Source organism: Lissotriton helveticus, chromosome 3_1 (genome assembly GCF_964261635.1).
Source record: "Lissotriton helveticus chromosome 3_1, aLisHel1.1, whole genome shotgun sequence".
Classification (NCBI taxonomy): domain Eukaryota; kingdom Metazoa; phylum Chordata; class Amphibia; order Caudata; family Salamandridae; genus Lissotriton; species Lissotriton helveticus.
In genome coordinates this window covers 1838794044-1838808459 of record NC_136061.1, presented here as the reverse complement: position 1 = coordinate 1838808459, position 14416 = coordinate 1838794044, and the positions used below count along the sequence as shown (strand labels likewise).

General features: G+C 44.1%; 1 protein-coding gene across 1 annotated transcript in view; it reads left to right on the top strand.

The window, feature by feature from the left end:
* LOC144823882 (mucin-5AC-like) overlaps positions 1-14416 on the top strand; it is a 663881-nt gene that overhangs the window by 233865 nt on the left and 415600 nt on the right. Inside the window, exons 18-20 of the mRNA XM_078682770.1 lie at positions 5831-5982; positions 9405-9543; positions 9638-9748. Of these exons, the coding sequence (XP_078538896.1) occupies positions 5831-5982; positions 9405-9543; positions 9638-9748 (402 nt within the window). The remainder of the gene's footprint in view (positions 1-5830; positions 5983-9404; positions 9544-9637; positions 9749-14416) is intronic.

Sequence of the window (14416 nt, the reverse complement as noted above, 5' to 3'; positions counted from 1 at the left end):
GCTAGGCACTGAATGGTTTCCATCCTAGGCGCCTGTGAAGAGCACTGCTCCTCCTCCTGCTCAGAGTCACTCAGCACATGGTGCATCTTAGAAGCACTCTTTCTTACATCAGTCTTGGATCTCAAGTTATAACCAAGTTACAAATAATGTGTCTACTGCTGGCAAGCAAACATTCCCTTATGTGGGCTCTGTAGGATTGTATGGGGTAGTCTAGTGGTTGGGGTGGAGCTAGGAGGGAGGAGCAGGAACGGGAGGAGCTAGGGGACAGGACCCGGGCAGTTAGGATAGAGACAGGGCAGGAGTAACAAGCACGTAATAAAGCTCCAGTTATAACAGCCACGTGTGTCTGTAGTTATTGTAGCACGATGCTACAGCTGGCGACGAGGGTGGGATGAAGCGAGCCCCACTGTGCACAAAGCCCTACAAAGACGCCCTGTCCCGAGCAGCTTGCAGCTTTGAAAACGCTACTGAATGGGACCGCGTTGCCGCCTGGAGATCAAGGCCTGCAGCCGTCAAGAGTGACCCCAAGGCCTGTGAGGGAGCAGAGGGGTCGAAGACACGAGCGCCAAACTGCCTGAAGACAAAGCAGTCCGTCGCGCTAAAGAATCGCCTCACGCTGGAAGCGTGTGCCCGGTGTGAAGAGCCTGTGTGTGTGCAGGGATCGGGAGCCCACTCCGACCCTGTAAAGTGCCCCAGAGGTGTGGACGGCGTCCACAACGTGCCGCCAGCAAGCGCTGCCGAGAGCGCTGAAATCAGAGCCCCGGCGACATCGGGCATCGGAAAAACCTCACGCCCGATGCGTGAGGTTTGGGAGGTCTACGGCGAAGAAGAGCGGGAACTGTGGAGGCGAGCCGGGAGCCCACCCCGATCTCACCTGATGTCCGTGGTGGCCAAGGAGGAGTGAATCCTGGCGTGGACTGCCCCAGAAGCCGGCCGCCGGTGAGTCCTGAGTGCCCCCGAGTGAATGAGCCTGGAGAGCCAGCCTCGTGTGTGCCTGCAATAGCGGCGGCCATCTTTGAGTCAGGCGGATTTCAGGGACATACCCTGTATGATTCATAGGCGGCCATTTTGGAGTCAGGCAAAGACCAAAAAAAACAAGCATTGGCATTGAAAATAAAACAAGCATTGGCAAAAGTGATGAAGTAAACATTGGCAACTGTAAATGAAATAAGCATTGGCGACTGTGACAAAACAAGCATTGACACATGCAAACAAGCATTGGCGAATGCAAGTGAAGGATAATGAAGCGCTGAAAAGACGACAAACAACCACATGCAAATGCAAGAAGCAACCTAAGAAGACAAGCATTGACAAAGACAAGGAGAGAAATAATAAATCAAGCATTGGCAAATGCGAGAGAACAAGCATAAGCTAATGCAAGCAGAGGAGCGAACTAAGCATAAGCAAATGCAAATCCAAACACCATAAGCACGAACCAAGACAAACCCGAGCACACCAAGCACGGACGAATGCACGTTCCGAAGTCGACGAGCACAAGCTAGTGCAAATCCCGAATACACCAAGCAAATGCAGATCCCGAACGTAACAAACACGAACTAAAGGCCAGTACCAAAGTAAACTGTCAGCACCACGCGAAGATAAGTGGTCAATAGTAAGAGGAGCTAAGGAGTTAAAATAATCCAGTTACATGAGTAAATGAACATCAACAAAGCATTCTCTCATCATTGAAACCACTGGATAACCTGTGCCAGGCCAAAAGAAGCACAGGAACGAGATGTCACTGGTGTCACATATCATCGCGGAAGAGCCCCAAATCACCTGCAGGTAGCAGGCAACTCAAAAGAAAGTGGGGATTCGCTGAGTCACGCATGGTGTAGCTGAGTGGCGAACCTTCCCAGAATCAAAGTAAACGACCAAACACAGGACCTCGGCAGAAGAAGGTCAGCCACTACGACGGGAGGCAAAGTGAACAATTCTACGACGATAGCAGATAAAACACACCTCCCTCATGGCGGCGGTAAAAGCAACCCACTGGTCCAGTCCTTGCATTGAAGTACCACCCCCAGTATCACAGACTGACGGTCAGAACTTGGGTCCCGAATGGAACCGGTGGCTGGATTCCCTGGACGATTTTCTTGATGCAATCGATGAACAAAGGGATGGAAAATGTCTGACACTACTCCTCCAGCTAGTCGGTCATGAGGGCCGTCGCCTAATCAGATCATTTCCCAAAAGGGACACAGAGAGCTATGGAAGACTCCAAGTGAAGCTACGTGCCCATTTCCATGCACCGGTGGAAGTGGATCATGCTCGCATCGCTTTCAATACAGCGCGGCAGGAACCAGGAGAACCACTGCCGAGATTCATTACCCGGTTACTAAGTCTGGTACCCTGCTGCCACTTCAACACATTTACTAAAGAAGAAGCAGTTCGGCTCCGAATAATCGAAGGCTGTTCAAGCGCAGACACGAAGCGCAAGATTCTTCAGGAGCAATGGTCGCTAAAGAGAATCATCAGAGGGGCCGAGGCTGGAGTGCGAATAAAAGCAAAAGACTTCTCGAAAGACGTGCGTTCAAATGTCTGGAAAGAGGCACCCATCATGCCTCAGGGAGAGGCCCAGGAGACAAACAAAGCTGAAAAGAGGGAGGGTGAATCAGAGTCAAGAAACCAGAGACAGAGCGTCAGGGAACACTCCAAGTCGCCATCACAAAAGACCAGGATGAATCAGGATTGCGAAAGCGGTACTGATTCAACCTCATGGAGCCATTCAACCTCAAGGAGTCAGTCAACAGATGATGATACTGATACAACCTCACGAAGTTACTCAACCTCAAGGAATCAGTCAACCGATGATGAGAATGATTATGAAACAGATGAAGTGTCAAGTGGGACAGATCACACCCATGGACAAAATGGCAGATTGCTCAACAAGAAGGCAAAAAAGACGAACTACGGAAGATGGGACCCATCCCGTCAATGCCAGAACCCAGCACACGAACAACCCCGGCCATCCTCCTGCTATGCACCAAAGTCTACAGATGAGTCCGAGGAAGCATCAAGCGGTGAGACAAATCATCCCAATGGCACGGACGTTAACACAAACAACAAGCGAGAAGAAGGAACCAACCACGTGAGGAGTGGCAAGCCACTCAGACACCAAAAGGGGAGGGGCATGTACACTCCAGACAGTTGTGTCAACGAGAAAGCGGAGAAGGGACCATTGATGTCCCGTGAAAAGGGTAAAGACCAAATGCCCCGAGACCAAACTAATGAAGTAAACGATCCCTCCACCGCAACAACACGAAAGACACAAAAAGAGACATACCCAAGGAAATGCTCCGTAGATAGCTCCGACCCCAGGAGCATGTCATCCCAGAATACCAACTCAATAAACATATCAGTCACAACGCCCTCAAAAGAACGTTGTCAAAGGAAATCGGCAACCGACTCCTCCGAGTCGGAAGACATGTCTGTCCGCTCATTCGGGTCAACAAAATCATGGTCCCGACCACGGCCATGGCATCAATCACCCGGACGCACAACAGAACCAAAGGACAACAAGTCACGTCAGTCATCGCCACATCAAGACATGAATAATATACCGTCACCCCTGATGGGGTCAGAGAGGTTGACTCAAAGAACTGACGGAAGGAAAACAAAGAAATGGGACAATATCTACCAAGTGGCAAAGGATTATCCCGTCACCTCGCGGGGAGGACCGAACATAGTGACAGAGATGAACTGCCACCGAATGAGAGACAAACAGGCACATGACCGGGTGGTCAAGGGTCTCGCCAGCCTCAAACACGAGTGGGAAGGGAAGAAACAAACCGAGGCAACACATGAGTCCAAGAATCAAGACAGGACACCCATATCAGATAATACACTAATGCCTGACATGCCTGGCGGTAAACAGAAGAACAGTGCCGTTCCCAACCTGACAAGACAAAGAGAAACAACTTCACAGGTGGGAGCTCAGAAGAAGACCAGCCCATCGTCCGCTCCCGAAGGAGATCAATCGGTAATAGACCAAGGGTCACCAAGGAACGCAGACAGTCACTGCCGAGCTGAGCCAGTAGCAGTCACCCAACAAGAAAGAACCACGATAACTGTGGAACCGAATAATGAGCAGCCCACATGCAATGGGTTGCATTCCCAAAAGTGCATTCCCGCGGCTAAGGACATCGTGGCTAAGACACCGGAAAGACTGATCAAAGTCAGGACCACCCAGGATTCGACACTACTGACGCTTGAAGAACAAGCTGTTCGTCAACCCGCGTGGTGGATTGAAGACTTACAAACAATGCGGAAACTAAGTTCATTTTGCTAAGAAGGGGGGAGATGTAGGATTGTATGGGGTAGTCTAGTGGTTGGGGTGGAGCTAGGAGGGAGGAGCAGGAACGGGAGGAGCTAGGGGACAGGACCCGGGCAGTTAGGATAGAGACAGGGCAGGAGTAACAAGCACGTAATAAAGCTCCAGTTATAACAGCCACGTGTGTCTGTAGTTATTGTAGCACGATGCTACAGGCTCAGCTGTTTTTACTATCACTACTTGCGTTTCTCGCAAGACAGCTGCCATGTTGAAATAAGATGGCGGTCCCGCTACTTTTCAAATTGTATTTCTGACTCCGCTTGTCAATAAACAGGGTTGGAGGACTCAGTAATATGCACCTCGCTGATACCAACTATGTACGTATATTAGGTCTTATAAAGCTGGACCCCATGCATTGCCTAGTGCCACAGCCTCACAAGCAGTGCCTTATGCACGCCATACTTGTAAAGACCGCAGGTCATGTTACACCTAAAAACGAGCAATATTCTTAAACAAAAAAAATGGGACCCTTCTTACTTGATTTTGCCCGTGTCTTCCCAGAAAGAAGAAAAACAGTAATCCGTCATGGGATACTTCCTTTTCTATGGCACGGTGGCAGGGGAAAGAAGGAGGCAATCCAGGGTAAGAGTAGTAGTTTATTTGCTTGGTGATCTTCTGCTGCACTCTTTAAGGACTGTGCTGTGGAAGAAGGAAGAGGAGGTAATGGAGTCACAGTAATGGTGCTGCACCCAGTGGGCTATTTACTAGTCGAAGAGAAACAATATGTTTGCTGTCTCCTTTAATGCAACCTTCCGTTCAATTTGGCCAACTTGAATTATTTGGAGCAGATATTGTCAGATTTATGCGCCATTTCTCAAGTGGGAATACACAATAGACGGATGCAGGTTGGTTTCTAATATATGGATGTATGACGTTACAACGCATGCTATTACAACGCCTGCCTTTACAACGCAAGTTTTACAACGCAAGTCGTTACAATGACTTGTGTTGGGGGCGCTGGATAGTGAATAGTTTAATTTACTATTCCAACTCCAGTCCCCGTGGATAGTAGGGAAGGTGTTGGAAACTATTCCCTATCCTAGAACGCCTCCCCACGCAAGTCGTTGTAAAAGTTGCGTTGTAATAGTTGCATCGTAAAGGTACTTCGTTGTAACAGTTGCGTTGTAAAGGATGTTCCCCCTAATATATACTACAGTAGACAGGTCTGTTCTCAACGTTTTACTCATCCTATCATTGAGATTGTTTTCTACTAGCCACTATATGATTAATTTTACCATCAAAGCAGACCAGGAAAAAATACAAGACAACCTCTAAATACACCCGAAAGTGTGCTTTGTTTGTTGATAATATTTTAGGATCCTCTTGTACTTCTGGTAAAGTCACAGATTATCCCCACTGCACATGTCTGTCTGTACCTCAAAGAGCCAGAAGTGCTGCAGCAGACAATCAAGGGTGGCTCTCTGTTTCTAGGCAGCAGCAGAGAACGTTACTAGAACATCCCTAATTGAAACCAACATGTTCCCTTCTCTCACACAGTACAGCACCCAGTGTGTCTCTGGCTGCATGTGTCCCCAGGGCCTGGTGTCCGATGACCGAGGAGGATGCATCAAGGAAGAATTGTGCCCTTGCATTCACAATGAGGTCCCCTACCATTCAGGAGACAAGATCCGAGTCAACTGCAACACTTGGTATGTAAGACACGCCTTGCTTACTATTGAAATTCTCACCTTCTAGCAGCAAGAAGAAAACAAATTGAGGAAAAAAGCTTCCAACACAGAGACACCCCAGGGACTCATCACGTTTACAGAGTGAACCCCTTATTCCGCATGTTTAGCTGCATAGAGGATCATGTCATACAGTCTTGACAAGTAGCAGAGGAGACCTGGCCGGCTAAAACATAAGGTCCTTCCCAGACAGACCTGTACCGCAATAATAAATGAGTCTGAGACAAAGTCAGAAGACAGTAAGGGGAGACGGACCAAAAATTTCAACTATAATGGTTGTAAACTACAAGGAAGATAGGGCTTATGCACTAAGTACTGGTCGCAATTTGTAACTCTTATTTTTACTATTAGTATATAATGTTATGAAATAATGTTATGACCTATGTACAAGTAGGTCATTTTGTAAAATTTAGATTATGAGAGGTCCTAATCTGATGTATTTCATGAATATTAAAGAGGCAGGTCATAAATTGCCCCTCAGCTCGACTTGTGGCCATCATAGTGATGGCGGCTTGCTAGGGTCAGCAGACCATGATTTCTGTAATTGCCTATAGGGGGTTGTAAACCATAAGAAACATAGGGCCAGAAGCACTAAATACTGATCGCAATTTGCGATCTCTATTTTTACTATCAGCAAAGAATGTTATGAACTCATTTTATCACCTATGTATTAATTGGCTAATTTGTAAATTGATAATTAGGAGTCGCTCATAATCCGACCCATCTCGTAAATTTTAATGAGGCAGGACACAAATTGCTTCTGGTAAATCTGGAATGCGTCAAGAACCATGAGAGTTACATGGGAACACCCATGCAACGCACAAGGGACGCCTTCCCAGGGCAGAGTAAGGCAACGCAGCGATTTCCGTTGCATTGCCTTACTCAGATTTATGGAGCCACTCTGGGCCACCAAAACTGGCATTGTGCGGTTTCATAAATCTGAATTAAGCTTTGCATGCACCACGTTGCATGGTGCAAGTGTGATACATTATGTGGAAATGTTAGCAAGAGGACATGAAGATCAATGTAGGAGAACGCCTACCAACAAGCTGCAAACAAAGAGAGGGGCATGATTGTTGTCCACATTTAAGGTCCCATGTGATTGGAAAAGGCCTGAAGAGAGGGACATGAACACATCTCATTTATAAAGGAATAGGTCGAGGAGTTATTGAGGAGGTATTAAAACTATTTGCAGTCTGCTTATTAGTTAGGAGCTCTCGAGATAGAGGCTACGCGTTTTACTGCCCTAGTCAATGCGACCTAAGTGCCAATTCTTTTAAATATCCAATAAGTATTGTTTTATGGTCAAAATGCTCCTCCTCCAATTCTCTATTAATCATTTTTATTGGCATTTTATTTTACAATCCATTGAGATCGGAGCTACGTGCTTGTCCGTCGACCTTACAAAATGTGGGTTGGTCATGCTTCTTTACTGTGTAAACCATTTTCTTTCAGGACGTATTCACTGCAAAGAAGACTGAGGCGAAATCTATTTCAATTAAGCAGACCTAGGGTTCTGGATGTTTATGCTTTGCTGTAGACCTTCATTAAACCACACCTCATTTTTGAAGCCAGTACATTCCTCGCCACACCTTTACCATAACATCTGCTTCTGAAATGGGCTGATACAATGCAGAGTTCTGCCCACTGGAACATTTGCATGTTTAGATTGCTCTCTACCATTCGTAGAATTGATGTTTCAGTGAGTCAATATGTTATATTCTCTTACTTGCAAACTTTATCAGGACAAACAACTGAGCAGTAAATCAGTGCAAATGTGCAATTAAGACATGAATTGTGGAAAAGGATTTGTTATCAGCAGAAATCTTTAACCGTGTTGAATCAAACCTCTTAGTTGACCACAGTAAGACAACCGATCGTACTGTAGTTTGTATCACCTTCCAGAGTTGAGAGTAGTCTCTGGCAGTGGTTGTTCAGCTGCTGTTCTGCACCCCCTGTACACCCATTAAGAAAGTAACATCCTATAACATCAGGGTCAACAAATGGTCGCCTTCAGTCACAAGTTCCAAATACAGCTAGACGTACTCAGATGGCAACATGGTAATTTAAATGTCTTTATAAGCAGACAGTCATGGCAGTCAGTTAATCCACCTTATTTGATTAATTAAAATCATAAAAGTACAAAAAACAAAACACAAACATAGACAATATAACAAATACTTTTAACTTAGTAATTAAAATACCCAGACAAGATTTCTGTGCACTTAGATAAATATACTAACACCAAATCATACCCCTTATCCCATAAAATTACAGTAAAAATTACAATATTGCTTAGGGAGAAGGCATCTTTAAATTTCTTTGTTTCTTTAGTCTCACAGCAGCTACCAAAAAGGATGCTATATTAAAAATATCCCCAGGGTTATTCAAAGACTGTAGGAAGACCAATGCTGGTCTTACCTGAGTGAAACCCCTGCCTCTCAACATAGCTTCAAAAAGATCAGCAAACGTTAAAAGCGACTCAAGACACTCACCTCGTAAGGTCTGCTCAAAATGTGGGATATTGGCAAAATTAAGACCATGCGGATCATGTAATGAACAAAGTAAATTACACAAATGCGTGTTAAAATCACCCATTAATAATACATGAAAACAAGTGGATTGCTTTATCTTATAATCGTTCAAAAAATAACTCAAGGTATTTATATGCTGGTGTGCAAAGTCACACTCCCCTGAATTGTAAATGTTCACTAACAAGAGCTTGGGACAATTTAGTTCACTAAGCTCCAATGTCAAGCAATGGGGAGAGCCTAGCTCTAACCTTTTTACCGAGCATCTTAGATCCAGAGAAAGGAGAAACAACCACCTTTAGCCCTGCCTGCTAAAGCTGGGTGTGCCGCTAGAGAGAATGAGCTAAAGCCATCTAACCAAAAATTATCCACCCTATCCCAGGTCTCCTGGAGGGCAATTATGTCATGTGATTTTATGAAGGATAGCCAATTAGGATCATCTCTCTTAGATCTCAAACCCGCAATATTCCAGCTCAAGACTCTACATTTGTTAGTGAGATCACCCACATGTTCAGCTCTACCCTGGTTGACAGAACTTGGACCATGAGAACAAGGAACACTACTAATAGGAATATCTCCAGATATGCTAGTGCATACCAACCCTGGCATGGCAGTCAGACAAAAGTGCTTTTCAAGAAGAAGCCCCAAGGAATAGTCAGGGAAGGTACACCATTAGACAAAAATAGTATTAATGGTGTAAATCAGCACAATACGTAAGGGGCTTATTTACAAGCCCCTTGCGACACCTTTACGTCACTTTTCCCATGTTAAAAATAACGCAAATGTGGTGCAAGGGACTTGTAGATCTGCCCCCAAGAGTCTAAAAAGTTGATTTGTTTTCTCTGTCTATCGCAGCACATGTAAGAATCGGATGTGGTCCTGCACCAATCAAGTCTGCCTGGGAAGCTGTGGTGTTTATGGAGATGGACACTACGTCACCTTTGACGGCAGGCATTATACCTTCAACGGGGACTGCGAGTACACACTCGCTCAGGTAAGCTTTATGTCATTGGAGGCTATGCTTATTTGAAGAATCTAAACACCTGGGTCAAAATTTGCTAATGTGTTTCGTCATTGTTCTTTCTCAGGACTTCTGTGGGAGTGACAGCAGCAATGGCACTTTTCGAATCATCACTGAGAACATCCCCTGTGGGACCACTGGGACCACTTGCTCCAAAGCTCTGAAAGTCTTTATCGAAGTAAGTGTTTCAGGCTTATTATATTAGGAATAATGTGTTCCCTGGACTAATAAGATAGTTTTAGTCAAATGCAGAGCTTTGCAGAGAGCAGGTTATAGGAAATCTGGCTTTCCTGGATGAACATCTTATATTTATTTGCCCTTTTCTTGATCCTATGTTTGTTGTTTTGATAACTCTGTTCACTATACCCCAGCTAAACAGGAGGAAAGCGTCTGTGCTCTACATTTAGTCATTGTTAAATTTGCTTGCCCCCGATTGACATATTTCACTTGCTTACAAGTCTGTTGTATATGCTGTAGGAAAAATGAAGAAATTAAATGCCACTTTCAGACTGCAGTATAAACTGTGCCAACATGACTTCATGCCTAACGTGTAGCCTGACTGCAGCAGCCTAAAAACTTGCTGCCACTCCTTCCAAAATAACCATTTTTGATAGGAGGGAAAACCTGAATTTAAATATTAATAAGTCCTCCCTAAGTACAGCTTGTTGCCCACAGGGTGGGGTGTTTGATATTTAAAAATGGGACATGAATGATGGTAAAATTGGCATGTTTCTCCAGCAACTAGGCCCCAAAAGCTATTTAATTACTACAAAAATCATTCTGAGATTATTATAAATATTTATTAAATTTCCAATTTAGTTGGAAAGTCAGATTTTTTTTGAATATGTATGAAAGTTTTGTTTTACCTGCCTGAACTTTCAGTATGTTAATTAGCAGTAACCTGTTAACAGCTGTTCTGCCAGTGCTTGACCTTAATGATGTGTGAAAACTGCTCCCAGAGCAGGAAAACTTACTTGGGTATGGGTTGGTGGTTTTATTCCTCTTGCAAGAAGTCCAGTTAGAATGCATCCAGAAACTCCATTAACTTGTAAACAGGTCTACCCTTTTACTAACAGAAGCGGTCCATGCAGGTAAGAGCGATGGGATGGTGGGGTGGGGGAAGGAGGGGGAGTTGGCAGATGACATTGAGGAAAAAGAAAAAGAAAACTACAGAAAACCGAGTCAGCAATGGGGCGAGCCCAAGGTAAGCAGTTTTCTTTTTTTTAAATTTTACCTCCACATTGTTTGACGACTCCCCTAAACCCCACCCCACCGCTCTTACATGCACAGGCCACTCCTGTTCAATAGTGAATGCAAGGTGTGACCTGGAGAAGGCAACCCTTTGTTCCCTCAGCCAGTCTGGCACCAAACCCAGTGAGCAGGGAGCTCCCCCCAGAATCAATTTTGAGTGACCACAGAGGAGGGGATTGCTCATTCCCCTAGCCACACCTCTGGGAAGGCAACAGGCTCTGCACAGGGGAGAAAGTGTTTCTCCATCTTGAAATTAAGAAGCAAGGTGTTCAGTAGGAATCTGCTGAAAAAGTGGTTAGTGTTGCCCATGGAATATTTTACATCATTGATTAGGGAGGATCAAGGAGCCCCTCCCCCCCCAATAGCTTGTGTCAACCATACATGTAGCACTATGAGAACACTTTTGTGACCTGCTGAAGATAAGAAGAGGATTGGGCCTGGTGTCTGTGACTTGAGAGGAGGTCTGATGGACTGAACCTACTCCCTCTTGTACTCAGGGCAAAGAAATGGGCTCCTATAGTCAGTGGGCTGACTACTTCTGGGGCTACAGGGAAACAACGAGTTGCAAGAGGCCTTCTTCCTGAAGTAACTAGTTGACCAGTTTCAAATGGACACGGACTCTTAGCTCCACAAAAAAGACGGAGTCAAATGGTAAAATCTTTGGCCCAGATAAACCCACTTGGTGTTTCCGACCTGAGCTCCATCGTGGTTGGCCTGAAATTGTGCCTAAGTCCCTGTCTCACGCTTCCCTAGACTATAATTGGAGCTTAGTGCTTTTTGGCTCTATTTTCACTTAACACTTAAAAAATCACATTTCCAGTTTACCAACTTTTACTCAAAATTTCTAATTCATTTCGTAGTTTGGGTTTTATTACTTTTTTGGTACAGCAAAAATACACATTCTCCCAATTCAAACCTGTCTACTCTGTGTCAAAAGTGGCATCTGACTTCGTAGTGGCTACAGTCTGTACGGCAGAAAGCAGCTGTAGTTGCATCTTATTAGAAAGTGCAGATTGCTTTAAATATTTACCCCATTGTATTAATTTATGGCACAAGTCTTCATGAATCCCTTAAAAGCATACGTGCACCATCAAAATTGAAGCAATTACACAATATGCATACTAAGGCAACAAAAAGACAGTTGCACATGCTCCACTAATCCACATAACTAATTGACTAACCCCTAGATTCATGAAAGGGCCGTTTTGCGAGTCTTTAATAGCGATTCATAAGGAATCGCTATTAAGGACTTGCAAAACGGGATTCATGTAGGAATTGCTAAATAAATTGCGATTCCTACACATTCCTTATTTGCGATTAGCAAATTGCTAATCGCAAATAAGGAATAACTCCCCATTCATTCCTATGGGCCTATAGGAATGAATGGGAAGTTATTCCTTATTTGCGATTAGCAATTTGCTAATCGCAAATAAGGATGCGATTTCAAGGGTGCAGGGGTGTCCAAAGGACACCCTGTAGCACCCCTGAAATATGAATTTACACTTGTGTTGTGCACACACATGTCCAAAGGACATGTGTGTGTGTAACTTGCAACTTAGAAAAATGCATTTAAATGCATTTTTCTAAGTTTTAGCTATTTACCACGAGGTTTGACTTCGTGGTAAATAGCGGTCCTAAATTGCGATTTCGCAATTTCAAAATGGTTCATGAATTGCATTTAAGGAATCTCAAATAGAGATTCCTTAAATGCAATTCTTCGCAAATGTGCGAATTCTTTATTAGCGAATTTTGCATTTGGGATGATAAATCCCAAATGCAAAAATTGCACTCGCAAAGGGCAGATTCTCAGAATCTGGCCCTTTGCGAGCTCAATTAAGCTTGATGAATCTAGCTGTTAGTTGCTCCGACCACAATCTTTCCCCTCTCAAAAGGAATGTTGCAAACATTATCCTCAGTTAAACATTCTAATTTCATGAAAATCTAATCCCAGTGACCAAATGTTTTTAAAAATAATGAGGGCCCAAAGGTAAATATACATGTACATATTAACTTGTCTATATTTACTCTTACACCTAGGTGTAACTCACCAATCTATTCCAAATTCACAGTATCCGAGTAGAAAATTACACCCAGTTGTACGCTTACATGTCTTCACCATCTGAAGTGCCCAAGTGGGGGGAGTGGCGCCTCCTACATCTGAAGTGTAAAGTTCGTGGAGCTTTCCCTAAGGGAAAGTATTTGGAAATGTAATAAAGTTAATATTTAAAAAACCTTTAACAATGTTTAATGTATAATATAAATATGAATTAATATTAAACAAATAACATTGACATGGAAACAATAAGATACAATTTTACATCCCATTAACTCATTAAATTAAATATGCATTAAGTAATGAAATATTTTTAAAAAGTACAGTAATTTAATGTATAAACTTTCATTTTAAAATATAAATGATAATAAAACTCACCTTTAGTCAAATCATTTTGTATTTTTGGGTACTGTTCAATAAAGTTGGTTAAAGTCACCATGTTCTGAATCTAAATGAAAAAGTGCATGTTAGAGGGCAGGGTAGGGGGTATAAAACACAACTAACGCATACTGAGAAGGGCAAGTGCCTACTACCACTACCCTACATCATGTACAGAACACCTCACGGAGAGCATCCCTACAGATACCAATGCTCCATTAGATGTGGAAGCCCCTACTACTCACCCTGCACTAGACTCTTTAAAGTTAAGTGCAATCAGTGAAACGTGAGTGGCCAAGTGCCTACAAACCACAGCTTATGCCTTGTACAGATGTCTTCAACCATGACCCTCTCCTTTCGGACACCCAAGCCCCCTCAGGGGGTAACACCCCTTCAGCACACACCCTAAGCTTTGTACACATGAACTCATGGAGAGCCTATTCCCTTCTGACACCCACACCCCATAAGGTGTGCAAGCCTCTACTATGCACATTCTTTGCCCTGTAACAGACCCTGTGTGGGTATTCGATCTCTCAGGTGCAAACAACGTGATGCGAGTGGCTAGGTAGCTATTATTCACAGCCTATGCATTGTACAGATGTGTTCAAGTAGAGTCAACTTCCTTCAAATACCCAGGCCACCCTTGGTGCCAAACCCTATACTAAGCACACGCTACACCTTGTAAAGACAAAATCACTGAGAGACTACTCCTTTCAGACACCCACTCATCTTTTGGTATGCAAGCCCCTACTAAGCACACCCTTCACCCTGTACCAGATACTTTGCAGGTAGGCGACCTCCCATGCGCAAATGGCCAAGCCCGAGATCACACAGCCTATGCCTAGCACATAAATCTTCAAGCAGAGCTCACTCTCTCTAGACACCCAAGCATCATTAGGTGGTAATGTCCCTACTATGCACATCCTTTACCTCTCCAAATCACATTGGCTGCTCAAGCCCCAACTATGCACAGCCTTCGTCTTGCACAAAAGTCTTCAAGTAGAGTCAGTTCAAGATGTTGACCCATTCATACAAAGCCCTGCACAATGATGGATCAGCATACATCAACAAACCATAGTGATTGGTTGATTGACTCTGTCCAGATACAAATTCCCAGTTAGGGGGGTAAGACCTTGCAATGCATGGTTGATTACATGTACAGAT